The sequence below is a fragment of the Scophthalmus maximus genome, chromosome 3, assembly GCF_022379125.1.
Source record: "Scophthalmus maximus strain ysfricsl-2021 chromosome 3, ASM2237912v1, whole genome shotgun sequence".
Taxonomy (NCBI): Eukaryota; Metazoa; Chordata; class Actinopteri; order Pleuronectiformes; family Scophthalmidae; genus Scophthalmus; species Scophthalmus maximus.
Genome location: NC_061517.1, coordinates 22,035,738 through 22,049,528, shown reverse-complemented (window position 1 = coordinate 22,049,528; position 13,791 = coordinate 22,035,738). Strand labels below are relative to the sequence as shown.

Here is a 13,791-nt window from a genome sequence, read left to right as displayed (position 1 = left end):
TTGTAAAAATGTAAAACTGAAAAACACTATCTTCTGGGACAAAGCCATCTAACTAGCTTGTATCCCTAGTAGTTTGTCTACTGTGGCTAAAGATATGGCAATATTTCTTTTTAACAACAAAATTTGTAGGAATAATATAGTGGGTTTTTCCTATGTAAGTAAAAATAACATTAAATAGCTACTAAACTTTATCCATAGTAACGTTAACTACATTTTTGTAGCTAATGATATTTACCACCGAAGTTAACTAGATGCTTTTTGAGGACCCCGTTACCATGCCGCACTACGTCAGCTCCATAATCTCCAGCTGTGTAATTAATATAAGCTGCTTTCAGTCTTGCACTTAAATACGAGCATTTCCCTGAACTTCTCCGGAAAATGTCTGAGTGAGCCGACATGAGCAGACAGCGGGAAAATCTCTGAAAGATTCACAGCGAGCATGTGTGCGCTCTACCCAGGCACCAACCCTCGCCCCAGCGTTCCAGAAATCTTCTTGCTGTTGTGAACCTGCCTGATTTGGACAATATATTGCTGCATTCTTCTTGTGAACAGCAGGCTTCAGGCAATGTCCGCCCCCAATTTTCTGGACATTTTCCAGAGTACATGTCTTGAAACAGTAATACATTGGTGGTGGGAATAACTGTACCTTGGCCTTGGACCCCTGGGGACAGCAGCAGAAGAACACTGAGTAGGAAACACAGCATTAGCCAGAAAGGTGATGATGATAGTGATGATGAGGATGAAGCGAGGGGGTGAGGAGACATGAGACAGATGGAGCCTGGAAACATGAAAATCAAAGGGATTAATGTTTGATTACATACATATATGAACTTAGTAGCTCCTGTTGATCAGCAGAATCAGCAACAATTCTGTGTAATCACTGAAATAACGTTTGAAGCGAAAATTTAAAATGTTAAAAAAAATTCCATTTGGCCCAGCATGTCAGGTGTGACTTATTTATTTGGGTTTCGGACAACTGGTCACACCTGACAATACATTTGAATTTGTCAACTTTCGAGCATTTTATATTCTGATACTTTATAGACCAAATGAATGCAAATCAATCAATCATGAAAATAATATGCTATTGGTTGACACTGTGCTTTTCTGAAAATATTAGCAAGCTTTTGAATGGGTTTCATTCTAGTATATACAGGCAGCAGATGAAATACGTTGTTGTCTTGTTTTGGAAAAAGAAAAAATTCAATCTCTGTTTCTTAACCTGGCACCAGCTGATCCTGTCACCTTTTCCCATGGGAACTCTTTTATGGCTGACACAGACTACAGGTGCTTCAGTCCTTGTCCCCATTACAGACCCTCAAACTTCAGACGGCTAATAACATGCACAGGGCTGTAATATGAACAAAACACGCAGCACTTATGGAGGTTGTTAAACTAACACGCCTCAGTCTGAGATGGCCAGTGTTTAACAGCACACAGAGTGCAACACTAAATGCTTTCAACTGGTTCTGTCACCTTTAGATGCACATACTATATCAGTGGATTGTTTTGATATACCCTCGTGAAAAAATATTATTTGCAAGCAAAGGAACGCACAACATGCACAAGAGCCTCGAGAATCGTTGTTTCACTCTGCTGCCACACATCTGTATGGGAGCATCATAACCAGGGATCGTTTGCATTTGGGAGGGTTATAAATCAAAAAGGTTTTATGATCACAGCTCATTTTTATATTTCGAAAAAGGCCTGACTCCAATAAAACAAGGCTAAATGTACTGCGGGATTTTGAAATACACTGTGAAACTGTAGGGTAACGAATATGAGTTGTGTAGGCAGGTGCTCTTTAGAAAAGAAAGGCCAAAAATGCCGACATTATTCTCTGTGAATAAGAACACTTTTCAGCAGAGAGCAGACTGGACAAAGCTACAATTAACTCAGCTGTTACACTGCCAGCATATTTAATCATCCAAGTATGGGAAAGTGTGTGTGTGTGTGTGTGTGGGGGAGCGGAAAAGAAAGGGCGGAAGAGAAGAAACACAAACATAGAAGCACAAGACAGCGCTATGATGAGCAGACCTGAAGAGGCTGAACATGAAACACATATCATATCATATAATATCGAACCATTCTACCTATGATGGTATAGTTTGAAGGCAACATTAACTGTCTTATCATTCATATTATGGATCTTATGGTTTTTGAATGTTAAATCTACATTACTTCCTTCAAAATTGAGTTGATTTCTTTAATTCAGAGTTCCTGTCAGAGTCGTGATTAGTCGGGCGACCACTGAAGAGAGTTCAAGAGGAACTTCCAGCCTGCCAAAATGCTTCTCAGTCCACTTGACGTACAGCCACCCTGTGCAGTGTGTGACGTGACTATATTTGCTCTTTTTTGTATGTTTTCCTCGTGTTTCACATGTAGCCGCATGCCTGAATGTTGCCAAGTCGGAATTTACACTCCGGTCGCATGTGTCATGCATACCTGTCTGCCTGCCTGTCAGACACAGGAGTAGGTGGGTGTCGTAATGCAATGCAGAGTGCATTAATGTATTTCTTCATTAAGATATCTTCACAATAGAAGGAACTTAACTCAACTTTCGACTTATAACTGACCTCTTAATTCATCTGATTTTATTTTACGAAAGTATAGGCAGCAGTAGACATTTAGCCTGTAGTTCACTTTGACTGAACAACACGGGTCATGAGATTGGTGTTGCTGTGCAAAATGAAAGAATCATATTTTTTCTCTCTATGCATAGGAAAATAAATTTGACAAGGCACTAACTCTCGTGGATCCCTCTATGGAAATTACAATATCCAACATGAAATGTATCCTACTATTAATTGAATGATGATTTAGCCTTTGCTGTTTCTCCTCACTGTGATTCTGTAGATGACAATACTACAAGACAAAATTGTCTAAACCACACAATATCCTGAACTCCAGTTAACCCAGAAAGTGTCCTTGTGGCCTGTGGATGAGGGGGCAGAACAAATCTGATTTTATTTCTATGTTTTGAGCTTAATAATGTCATGAATCAACTTAAAAAACTAATAAAAACCACAATATACTGTGCACAAATATGAAAATTATGCTATGTAGACACTCACTGCTTTGGAAACACCTATTTAGCATTTATGAGCGTTAATTATACACTAATGCATTCATATCTAATTATATAAAATTGTATTTGTCAACAACTATAAGTGTTGCTGTGGGCAACCATTACTGACAGCTGAATGAATGAGAATATTTTTAACATTGTCAACTATATCAAATAACTCTTCACAGGAAAAGATTGTTGAATTGTTGAAAAATGCTCCCGTAAGCTGTATACGACTACATTACCGTGTGTTATAAAACATTACAAATATTTTTTTTTTCCCATCGATAATAAATATTAAATTGAGGGGCGTAAGAAATGAGCTGTTACCAGCTGCTATATATTTATAGACGCCCCGGGCCAGGTGCGGCTGTTGATTTGAGCAACTGCGCACATTCGCTTGTTGCTCACGGGAGGAGTTTCATCAGTAGAAAAATTATAAACCGCCGGTTGTTTTGTCACACGTTTAGCAAAGAGGTGAATGTTCACCACATTTCGGCTGTACCTCTTTTCTCTTCTTTTGTTTTAGAACTACAGGCGTGAAGCAGACTGTAGCCCGCCTGCCGCGGCGCGGTGACGACAGCACACAGCGGCTCCTGCTCCGCCTTCTGCGGGCGGCCAGGTGAGCTCTTACCTGGCTGCTGGCACTTCGCGTAGCTAATGTTCCTCCGCGCGGGCTCCGCACAGCATACCGGAGGGGGATAGCGGTGTCCGCGCCGGTGCCAGTTCCGCCGTAAACTGCGCGGCCAGCTCTCCTCGGCAGGTCGTACGTGAGCACCTCGGGGGGTGGAACCCGAGACGCGTCGGGGCGCCTCCTGCCGCTCCGGCGTGGGCGTGGTGCTCCGGAGAAGCCTGCGACCTCGGCAGAGCGAACGGGGCCCCGCTTCGGAAGTACTTCTGTGGGCGCCAACGCCGCCGCCTGGAGGGAGCGCGGCTTGATCTCAGGCGTCGGCGTCGGATCTAATCTGGCCGGCGAGCGCACGTGCCGGGACGTGAGGGTAAACCGCTCTGCAGGTCAGCCAGGTGCAGCGCGGAAGACGAGGCCCGCGAGCCACAGACGACTACACGCGGAGGGATTTGTAATGTGGCGAAGTGAGAGGTGACAGATTCCAATGCATCCTCCGTCGCAGCAGCGGAGGCCTGTGCTCCCTGCGGGGCTAATGTGATCAAAACATGCAATAAAGTTCACGTTCAGAAGGAAGAAGGTGAAAATGACTTCCCAACATATGAGATATCACACTTTTATTCTGGAATTGAAAAATAACCATTTATTTTCCTAATTTTTCCATCTCATTGCAACATTGCTGATTTTTTTTTTTTTTTTTTACAGAAATTCCAGTCAACCCCCCCATAACATCATTTAAAGACATTTACTTTCTTAAATTGGGTTAAAACTGAAGAACTTCAGCTACATAATCACAGATTGAAATCATGATGATTTTGAAAACAGCTATTTAAAACACATTCGTAAAGGCACGTTTGGGTGCAGTCGTGCGACACTGACCCAAATGGCTGGAAACCATTCATTTTAGATCAAATGTCGTTTCCAACCCTGCTGCTCTTTTCACAATTTCATTGAGATTTTGATTATTAAAAAAATCACCATGTTGTGACAAGTTACAGTTCTGGACACAACAGGGAATTACGGCATGGACCTTAAGGCTTTAGGTGGTTTAGTTGTGACGGGCACTTCTTTTTTTTATACACCAAAATATTATTTGGTTAGTCAAAAAATAACCTGTTTTAGATTTAATGTTCCCACTCTTAAATGCTGTGGTACCTGAACCACCAGAAAAATTCTAGTTTATCATTTACCAAACACTTGCATGAGAAACTTTCCATAATGAATTCCGATTTCCCAACACTTTATTCTGTAGGGAAATTTCTGTAGGCCACTTCACCGAATTCCATTAGACTACACCTTCATACACATCTGCATGTAGGTGTTTAAAGCATACAAAGATTTTCCCACAGTTTGACAATTATGGAGCAAAGAAAAATGACCCAGTACAATTCAAGGTGTCAAAGTAGCATTTAAAACTGTGAAGCTCTCTTCCCCCCATAGATCATACTTTGACACTTGCATGTATTAGCTACATTTCGGAAGCGCCCCTAAGGCGAAACATCATAACTTGTGTCACGTTCACAGTCCACAGTTCATGTACAGCTGATAGTCGCCTGAAGACACAATCAGTGGAAGTAAAGCGCAGAGGAGGCAGTTCCCTCTTTTTTGTGGCAGTGTGTCCCAAGCAGTTTTTGGACTTATTTGGTGTCTTGTGAAATTGTTGTAGAGCAACAATATTTCGTGTGACTGCTGTCGAGACCTAATTGGCCCATATCCTGCAATGTCAGTGCAGAGTGATTTCTTGGTCCTCGTCTTCGTCGCTGTATCCGCCTGCAGCTGAATCCGTCGCTCCGTCTCTGCTCTGCTGCAGCAACGGCAACTCGTGCTCTGGGCTCCTGCTGTTCAGCTGCCTTAAAGATGGGACCTTATCTGATGGGGGGAAAAAATATCCCTAATTTGACATTGTCATCGCTTCTTTGAAGTGCACCTCCACCCTGAAAATGTGCATGATTAGTGTTACTTAAAACTAGATTTTTGTAACATTGAAGGCTGCTATCACATTTACCTACTGAGGAGGGAGAGCTTCTCTGTGCTCATCGTTTGAAAGCCAAATATGGTTCAATATGCAATTTACACATTGTGATGTGGAAACTTGAAGCCTGAGGAAAGACTATTCGGTGAGCTAGGAAACATCTCGTGTCCAATGGTTAAACTTTTAAAGTTAAAAAAATATCTGCATATTCATGGATTCTGGATTTTACAGGAAAGAAGAATGGTTGTAGTTTTTAAACAAGGCGATTTTCTGTAATTGTATCAGACAAAATATTATTACGTGTTTGGAGGGGATTTTGAAACATTTGTTGGTTTTTATAGCTACCAAAAAATGTACACTGTATACTTAAGAATAACAACAAATTGTGCACTTACTTTTCGAATAATACGTTTTCAGTCCCACATGCAATGAAATGCCACAAAGGCACACAGTGAATCCCAGCCAATTTAGGGCACTCATTTTGTCTCCCATCAGAGCTGCTGCCAAAAGCAGAGTGCACACCTCCTGCAGAAAAACAAGACCACAAAGAACAACAGGATGATTTATGTATTCGATAGGTCTGAAAAAGAGCAGAACACTGCAGCCGCGTGGGGCTTCTCAAAGCTGTGATGCTCACTACTCAGCAGAAAACAGGTTGGATTGATGAAAAACTGAGACTGAGAGATGAAATACTGGTACAGGTAGTATTTACAAGCAGTACAAGCAACAAAATGCAAACACAGGCATATGCTTACATATTGAACTCAAAAAGCACCTTAAAGATCCCCGATATTGACAGAGTGAGACTGGAGGTTCGGGAGACGAGCAGGAACTCTGAGAAACCCAAACCAAAGGCCAGTGAGCCGCCGACGCTCAGGAAGAAGAGCGAATAAAGGAGAGGTGAAAGCTCCGTTACCCGGAACATCTTTTCTGAGGTACTGAGGCTCAGCCCTGGACAGAGACGGAGAGGAGGGAATAAACACAGAGCTGTTTAGTAAAGGCATTGTTTACCAGACACTAAGGTCACAAAGGACTTCTCTGACCTGTCCAATCACATCTCAGGTTTTTCAAAACCAGTCGGATGTAGAGTTTGTTTTAAAGAGGTTATTCCAGAGAATGCCACATAACATGCTAAACTGGCAAAGTAATGAAAAAGAAAGAGGGAAGGACCTTATCGGTGTGAGATCTTTGACAGGCGATGTCAAGCAGCTGGATTGCCACGAGCATCACAAACGAAACTATGAACATAATCATATTTGCACGGTCAGGGGAACAGTGTTTACTCAGGTTCCACCTCATGCTCAAACATTACATGAAGTGCATAATGACTGTTTGTTTGGGAGTGTGAAGAAAAAAACAATACACCCTTGATCTGCAGCTACTTGTTACGTTGGCTATTCAAGCTGAAAACCACGAGAAAAAGAAATGTAAGAATATGTGACACTGGAGGCACAGTGGAAGTGCGGGCCTGTCCTGGTGACCACACATCAATCAGTTCTCCTTATAGTAATGACGTTATTCTCTCTTATCAGGGGAAAAAAACATGATAGTAGAGATTTTGTGACATAACAATACAGTGAAGTCTACATAAAATTTGTCTATATTCTTTATATACACAATAATTTAAATATTGGTGGTGCCAAACTGATTAAAATTGACTAAGAAGTACAGGTGAAATACTTTTATGAACCAAAAATATGAAGAGGAAGAGAAAGATTGATCTTGATAAGGCATACCAAGTCGCAATGTTGCACTCAAGCACATTTGTCAGTGGAAATGTCCATAAGCCTTAACACAACACAGAATCTCAAAAAAAAAATAATCAAAAATGGATTCTTATTCATGAGCTTGAAACTTCAACTGTATGCAACACTGTGAACATACTGTAAATAAACTCTAAATATTACATCTTTTATAAGGGACTTTTTATTCTATGTAAAGCAATTTGTATTTTATTTGTATAAAAAATGCTTTATAAATAAAGTCTGATTGATTGATTGATTTGAGAAAAATGTGTTACTAAATTCAACACTGCTTTTCTGGAATTTTTTAATTGCTTCAATTGAATACTCCGTCAGCTCCTGAACGTATGTTTAATTTCTTTACTGTCACCTGATTGTAACTCTAATGCTGCATGGTTGCTCCCACTTATATGTAAAAAAAAAAAAAAAAACACAAAAAAACACAGCACATCCTCTTTCATCGAGTGGGTCCTAGAGACTGAACGACCACTGGTCTGTGCCAAGAGTCCATGCAACATTTTCTTTGAAAACCACACAAATACTGTATTTATGGTAATAGTTTTGGTTTACTGCATCCTCACACTTTACAGCAGAGTGAGGACGACAAAGTACAGCTACTACGTCTCACCTTCGTTACAGAGGAAGAGAGGAAATAGACCAAGGAACATGAGAGGTTGCAGGTGGTACATGGTGTCGATCGGGTTCTGAAGACCTGAAGGAAGGTGCAACATGACAAAACAGTTTAAGAAAAAAAAAAGTTTAAAGAGGAGGACAATTTTAAATCTAGAACCAATATCTCAGTTTTGAAAAACATAAATAAAAATGTTGATGTTCTGAACAGTGGAGTAAGGTTTTACTGTAATTCTAATCTAATTCTTCTAGTTCTTCTAATTTGTCTACTGTTTACTTGGGGTGATATTAAATAATGTATTAATATTTTTTTTCTATTTTATTCTGCAGTGCTAAATTCTAAAAGTTTCACACAAATATTATCTACCTATTCATCAAATCCTTCAGACTTAGAGGACTACCAAACGTATCGCACAGTCAGGGAACAGTGAGTGACTGAAAGAGCAATAGTTGGATTCATCATTTTTCATTTGCATTCGGAGCTGCCTCTCTTTCCAGCCTGTGGTTCACCTCGATTCATTCGGGGACTGCTCAATATATTCATCATTTTCAATGTGACAGTGACTCAACACCGACCCAGCTCTGCCTTCTGCATGAGGACCTGGGTGAGGGTCCAGCGGATCCCCCCTATGAAGGACGCCAGGAGCACCATGATGAATCCCTCCAGCTCGAACTGAGTAGACTCGTATGTAAACATAAACAGACCGATGGAGATCAGCAGGACCACCAGGATCAGGAATGGGTTCTGATCAAACGGACATGAGAAAAAGGGTATTAGGGTCAGACATAAGAAACAAAAAAAGAGGGAGAAGTTGTTTTTTTTTCCTTTTCATTTTACATGTTGAAAAAAATATGAAATGTTGAGAATAAAGACGAAATTTTGGGAATAACATCTAAACACAACTAAATCAGAAGAAGAATATTCCAGAATAAGGTGAAATGCTATTTTGTAATTAAAGTTGTAATGTTGAAAATAAAGTCTCCTCCTCTGGTCCATCAAACCCAGTAAGTGACTGACAGCAGCAGTGTTTCACATCCTTGGAGTGATGGTGTAGCCATACATATCTTTGCATTTGCCCATTAGCACTTAGCAGTTACAGTATTTCAGTTTGTACGAACGTGGCCTCTTCTGAGCTTGTTTGGTTTCTCTTAAATAGACAGTTTCTGGCACAATCTCTTCAAAGACGTAATACTGATTACCACACAGTGTTCCTGCGCGAAAAGAGAATAAAAATACTTGTTACTAAAACTGATTCTGAAGTACATTTACACCAATTCAACTAGCCATGCATTTCAAAAGGCAGTCACATTCACCAACATTTGTAGTTTGATATATTCTTAAAAGTTATATTTTAACCTTGAAATTTCACGTTTATTCTGGTATGAAAAATAATGTCTCGGTGTACGCTTTCTATCCATGCTCAGTTTTATGAGAAGTGAAGTTAGCTTGTGTAACATTATTTTTGACTACAATGAGACCATTACAAGCTTCAGGGTTCAATCAAACAGACCTTTGGATTAACAAAGGTGTGAGCACACTGAATGACCACTCACTTTACTGAGTGCAGCAGATTTATCTGATTAAAAAATTACACTTCCTCTTTAAAAATAATGTGCTGAACAGTCTGTTCTTCTTTTTTGTTTGACTGGAAAATAAAGAAAGCCCAGCCTCTTGCTTGCATATGGAGTATGTATGCCCTTGTTGCAGTTGTGAGCATAAAACACAATTCAGCTGTGATTGAATTCATTATTTTTGTGTGACACTGTGAAAAAAAACACTGGTTTAGTTTAACCATTTTGTGGTCAACACGTGATTTCCACAGATGTTTGAATAAAATAAAAAAAAATTGTCACTCACCGGCTCCTCTAGTTTAAACACCAGGGAGAAAAAGAGGATAAAGAGCACAGCTGTGGACTTGGTCATGGTGTACCTGGAATATGATACGAAACAAGAGCCGCAAATACAAAGCAATAACAGCTTAAATAAAACACTAATAAGCTGAAATGTGTCAGTTCATACTGAAATCATATCTTCCATTTAAGAAGTAAAAACCACAAACTTACAAGCTAATGGTGATGAAGAGTAAGCTCCAGTTGGAAAGTCCAATATCCAGTGCTGTGGCCAAGGCTGGGTGAGATGGACAGAATACAGGATTTAGGGAGACAAACACCTTGAAAACACAGGGTTTTGTAACATTCAGTTAGTAAGGAAAAAGCTTTTTAAAAAAGGTGCTTTGTAATCTGCTTTTTTATCTTGGTTGATAGCTACATTGGTTTGATTAAATGCATTGGTCAAAACCCTTGGCCAGGATGCAATGTTTCACTAATCACTATGGACTTTAGTCGCAGATTTCTTCACAGAGTCAGCGATGAGCTGATTAACGACTGACTGTCAGTCTCCTTTCTAAACACTTTGTGCCGTCTTCTGAACCGTAAAACTCTCAAAATCCACACTAAAATCTCACCAGTGGGCGCCACTTTAATGAGGTAATCTTTCCAGCTCAAAATGACACGGGGCTTCCCTGTCCAGAACTGCATGGCCCGTCGCGTTAGAGCCGACAGGCAGAAGATGATGGTGAGGTGGACTAACGTCATGAAGAGGGGATAGCGGAATCCCTGGAAGGAAGGGAGAGAAAAAGAGACAGGGTCAGCTCAGACAGGGATGGCCTGCTCGCGGTAGGTCTTTAACCGCCCCAGGTTCCAACCAGACAACACAATCAGAGATTTCGTTTTGATTATTTACATTAATCATAATCAAGTATAACCAGGCACGTCCTGTGTAGAGGCACAGTGGTATTGCTTTGCGAGCTCCTTCACTTACCTTCATCAGCCATTTGTTATAGAAGGTGATGCCAATGGAGAAGGTGTAGTAGAGGAGAACTAATCCGACATTGCGAAGCCCCCGGCAAAGGAACTGGACAGGGCACGCCGCCATGTAGGGGCTGCCAGGGTCGGCTGTCCGGCAGAAACAGCTACAGAAGGGAGGTCATCTCCAAACTGACCGTGCATCCATTCCCATCAGCCACAGCTGACTGCTGCAGGAGAGAGGGGAGGGTGTCCCGTGTGGAGGGGGAGAGGGGCGACAGATGGGGGGGGGGTCAGAGTTTGGCTGCATTTGTTGCACAGCAAGCAAGCACAAGGTTTTAGAGAGTGTTGAATGAGACAAGTGCGGCGTTAGCTTATCGGCAACATCGACCACAATGAGCAAGTCGCTAAATCACAGCAGCTAGCCATTCGGACGACTGACCTGACGTTAAACAACATGACAGAGGAACAGAGTTGGCTCGGTGTTATTAAAGAGACAGCCTCGGCTAACAGTAGCGAGTGAGCTCTCCCGTAGCTAGCGCAGTTGCAGCACTCACCGGGTCGTAGTTGTCGAGCTGAGTTTGACAGGAGCGGTTTGACTCTGATTGCTTTCTGTGCTAACCGCCGTTTAGCTCATTGCCTCGCGTTAGGCTGCACGCCGGGCTGATGTCAAGTCAATTTCGCGTAGCTGGCGTTTGTAAACGAGCTAACGTTTAGACCGTAGCCGACGTTGTTGAACTTCCACAGTCAGCACTCGATTTGTGCAACTGTTGACAAGAGTGCACACGGCGCGTGTCGTTTTCCGTGCGATGACACGCCACGGACTGAACTGCGTCGACCAACCCGCCTCATTAACAGCTACAGGGGCAACTTGTCGCCTACTGGTCACTTGCACAGAGAATTGCGGCCGTCGCCGAAGTGTCACGAACCGCACTTCAATTCGGCGTCCACATTACGTCACGGGCGGAAAAAAAAATCTCATTAAACTTTAATATTCCAGGGCCGGAATAATTTAGCCCCTTTACATGGACACATAGTTAGCCCAGAGATGACCCTTGGCCCGGGGCTATGCTTTTCACAATGATCAGCTAATGTTTATAGTCACTCTGTAATGACGCGTCACTGGGCTGCTCTTAAAACAGGAAGCAGTGCAGTTACACACACGCACCTCAGATCCGTTTTCAGGGGATAGCCACGCAAAACTGGGGGGGGGGGTTAACCCTTCTGCTCCGGAGCAGAGCGAAATAAACCCTGGGCTAAAGTCGGAGTTAGCCTCTTTTGAAATGTGCCAGGGTACAGACTGACAGTGTGGAAGCTTATTTAGCCCGGAGCTAACAGCTCCCTTAGCCCCCGGCTAAGTGAAGTGTGAAGCACAAACAGCCACAGAGGCAGGTGTATGAAATTGTCATCATTTGCGTTTATTCTTTCTCGAAACATGAAAACACATTGGGAGACAAACAGCGTCGGGTGTTAGAGGCACCTACCGTCAGTCACGTTGACTTGTCATTGTGGCTTATCACCATGTGCAAACTTTGTGGTGTCACATAGCGTGGATCGCTACTCGTGGGAGTCAATGACGGGCGTCAAGCGGTGAAACGACCGCTAGGGGCAGTGTTCTTTAACAGGTGACCTTCTTTCTCCCACAACCTCTTCCTCAGTCAAGGAAACCGAGGCGGAAGTCAACGGCTTTGTTTTCCCGGCTGAGCTGAGAGGTGCCGCTTTTGGGTGGGTGAATGTAATGTTTATATATATATATATATATATATATATATATATATATATATATATATATATATATGTTAACGCGACGGCCCAGTTGCATTGAGGTGTGTCCGTGTTGTTCTCAAGCAGGATGGCAGATGAGGAGGACGACAACGGCTTCGACGAGGAGCTGGACGACGGCACCAGTGGGGTCGACGTCGGCCACGGCAAGAGGAAACGGCTCTTCTCCAAGGAGCTGCGCTGCATGATGTACGGCTTCGGGGACGACCAGAACCCGTACACGGAGTCCGTGGACATCCTGGAGGACCTGGTGATCGAGTTCATCACGGAAATGACCCACAAGGCCATGTCCATCGGACGCCAGGGCCGCGTGCAGGTGGAGGACATCGTCTTTCTGATTCGCAAGGACCCGAGGAAGTTCGCCCGAGTCAAAGACCTGCTGACCATGAACGAGGAGTTGAAGAGGGCCCGGAAGGCTTTTGACGAGGCCAATTACGGCTCGTAAACTCACCACGGGACACCTTTGTGTCTGCTGTGGCCGTTCACTTCGGTCACCCTTGTTGCCCCCAAACTCACAAGTGATTTTCATTATTTTACAGATAATGTGGCGATCGCGATGAGCACTGTCAAGTTGTTGTCATGCTGCCTGGGAGTGTTTGAAATAAAGTGACCTGCATATTGTTTTAATTAACATGAATATAAAGTGCCCGAATAGATCTGGACAGTGATAATTATGGCCTCAACAACACTAACAAATCAACTGAAGGACAATAGTATTCATATTAGTGCTGGGCGGTATGACCAAAAACTTATAATATGGTATTTTTCCGAATTATACCGGTAATTATATATCACAGTATTTTTTTTATTTTTTTTTTACATGGCTGGGCATAGGGATGGGCGTTTTACCATTTTGTAATGTTTTACTAATTGAGTGATGCATTACTCAGGGATATTTGTTTATAATGGCTTATTATACTGTCAAGAGGAGTATACAATATAGAAAAAAAGAATTTTCGGGAATGGAGCAGTTCTTGTGTGTGCGTGGCAGAGTGAATGGGGGAGAGATGGGGCGAGTGTTGGCATGGTGAGGTCCGGAGAGAAGCGAGAGAGAGTTGTGACTGTGCGGAGCTGGTTGCAGTATTTCTTTAGCTCAGCAACATTTGCAGTAAATAGTTATTTGGTCCACGTCAGACTTTTTAAAACCCCAAACCCTCCAAGCAACAGA

General features: G+C 42.4%; 3 protein-coding genes across 13 annotated transcripts in view; 1 reads left to right on the top strand and 2 right to left on the bottom strand.

The window, feature by feature from the left end:
- LOC118317244 (collagen alpha-1(XIV) chain) overlaps positions 1–4,131 on the bottom strand; it is a 37,072-nt gene extending 32,941 nt beyond the window's left edge. For 2 of the 6 annotated variants that reach the window (XM_035645779.2, XM_035645782.2), the window contains exons 1-2: positions 3,702–4,131; positions 647–778 (exon numbers count right to left, since the gene is read on the bottom strand). In XM_035645779.2, the coding sequence (XP_035501672.2) occupies positions 647–764 (118 nt within the window). In that variant the 5' untranslated portion in view covers positions 765–778; positions 3,702–4,131. The remainder of the gene's footprint in view (positions 1–646; positions 779–3,701) is intronic. The other 4 variants (XM_035645778.2, XM_035645781.2, XM_035645783.2 and 1 more) reach the window with 3 other exon arrangements.
- Positions 4,132–4,294: 163 nt separating this feature from the next.
- On the bottom strand, positions 4,295–12,461 carry slc35c2 (solute carrier family 35 member C2). Of its 5 annotated transcripts, XR_007030485.1 has the most exons (11): positions 11,399–11,916; positions 10,858–11,071; positions 10,502–10,652; positions 10,101–10,164; positions 9,895–9,967; positions 8,613–8,781; positions 8,035–8,118; positions 6,440–6,615; positions 6,060–6,189; positions 5,698–5,791; positions 5,419–5,561 (listed from the first exon to the last, which is right to left on the bottom strand). XR_007030485.1 is itself a non-coding variant. In XM_035645788.2 (10 exons), the coding sequence occupies exons 2-10, from the start codon at positions 10,969–10,971 to the stop codon at positions 5,416–5,418; spliced, it is 1,107 nt and encodes a 368-aa protein (XP_035501681.2). In that variant the 5' UTR covers positions 10,972–11,071; positions 12,326–12,461; the 3' UTR covers positions 4,295–5,415. The 5 variants fall into 5 exon arrangements, 4 of the variants coding, with proteins under 4 accessions (XP_035501681.2, XP_035501684.2, XP_035501685.2 ...); XM_035645788.2 differs by lacking the exons at positions 5,698–5,791; positions 11,399–11,916 and adding an exon at positions 12,326–12,461 and having other exon boundaries at positions 4,295–5,561; XM_035645791.2 differs by lacking the exons at positions 5,698–5,791; positions 11,399–11,916 and adding an exon at positions 12,326–12,438 and having other exon boundaries at positions 4,295–5,561; positions 10,858–11,068.
- taf13 (TATA-box binding protein associated factor 13) lies at positions 12,411–13,250 on the top strand. Of its 2 annotated transcripts, none has more exons than XM_035645797.2 (2): positions 12,411–12,566; positions 12,693–13,250. In XM_035645797.2, the coding sequence occupies exon 2, from the start codon at positions 12,694–12,696 to the stop codon at positions 13,066–13,068; it is 375 nt and encodes a 124-aa protein (XP_035501690.1). In that variant the 5' UTR covers positions 12,411–12,566; position 12,693; the 3' UTR covers positions 13,069–13,250. The 2 variants fall into 2 exon arrangements, with proteins under 2 accessions (XP_035501690.1, XP_035501692.1); XM_035645799.2 differs by having other exon boundaries at positions 12,433–12,566; positions 12,690–13,250.
- Positions 13,251–13,791: the final 541 nt, after the last annotated feature.

Bases quoted from the DNA above. Each gene is read 5' to 3' on its own strand.
- slc35c2 (XM_035645788.2), bottom strand. From the start codon at position 10,971: ATGGCGGCGTGCCCTGTCCAGTTCCTTTGCCGGGGGCTTCGCAATGTC. The intron at 9,968-10,100 runs GTAAGTTTGTGG...ATCATATTCCAG, and splicing joins CTCTTCATCACCATTAGCTT to GTACACCATGACCAAGTCCA. The intron at 6,190-6,439 runs GTGCTTTTTGAG...GTTTTTCTGCAG, and splicing joins CAATATCGGGGATCTTTAAG to GAGGTGTGCACTCTGCTTTT.
- taf13 (XM_035645797.2), top strand. From the start codon at position 12,694: ATGGCAGATGAGGAGGACGACAACGGCTTCGACGAGGAGCTGGACGAC.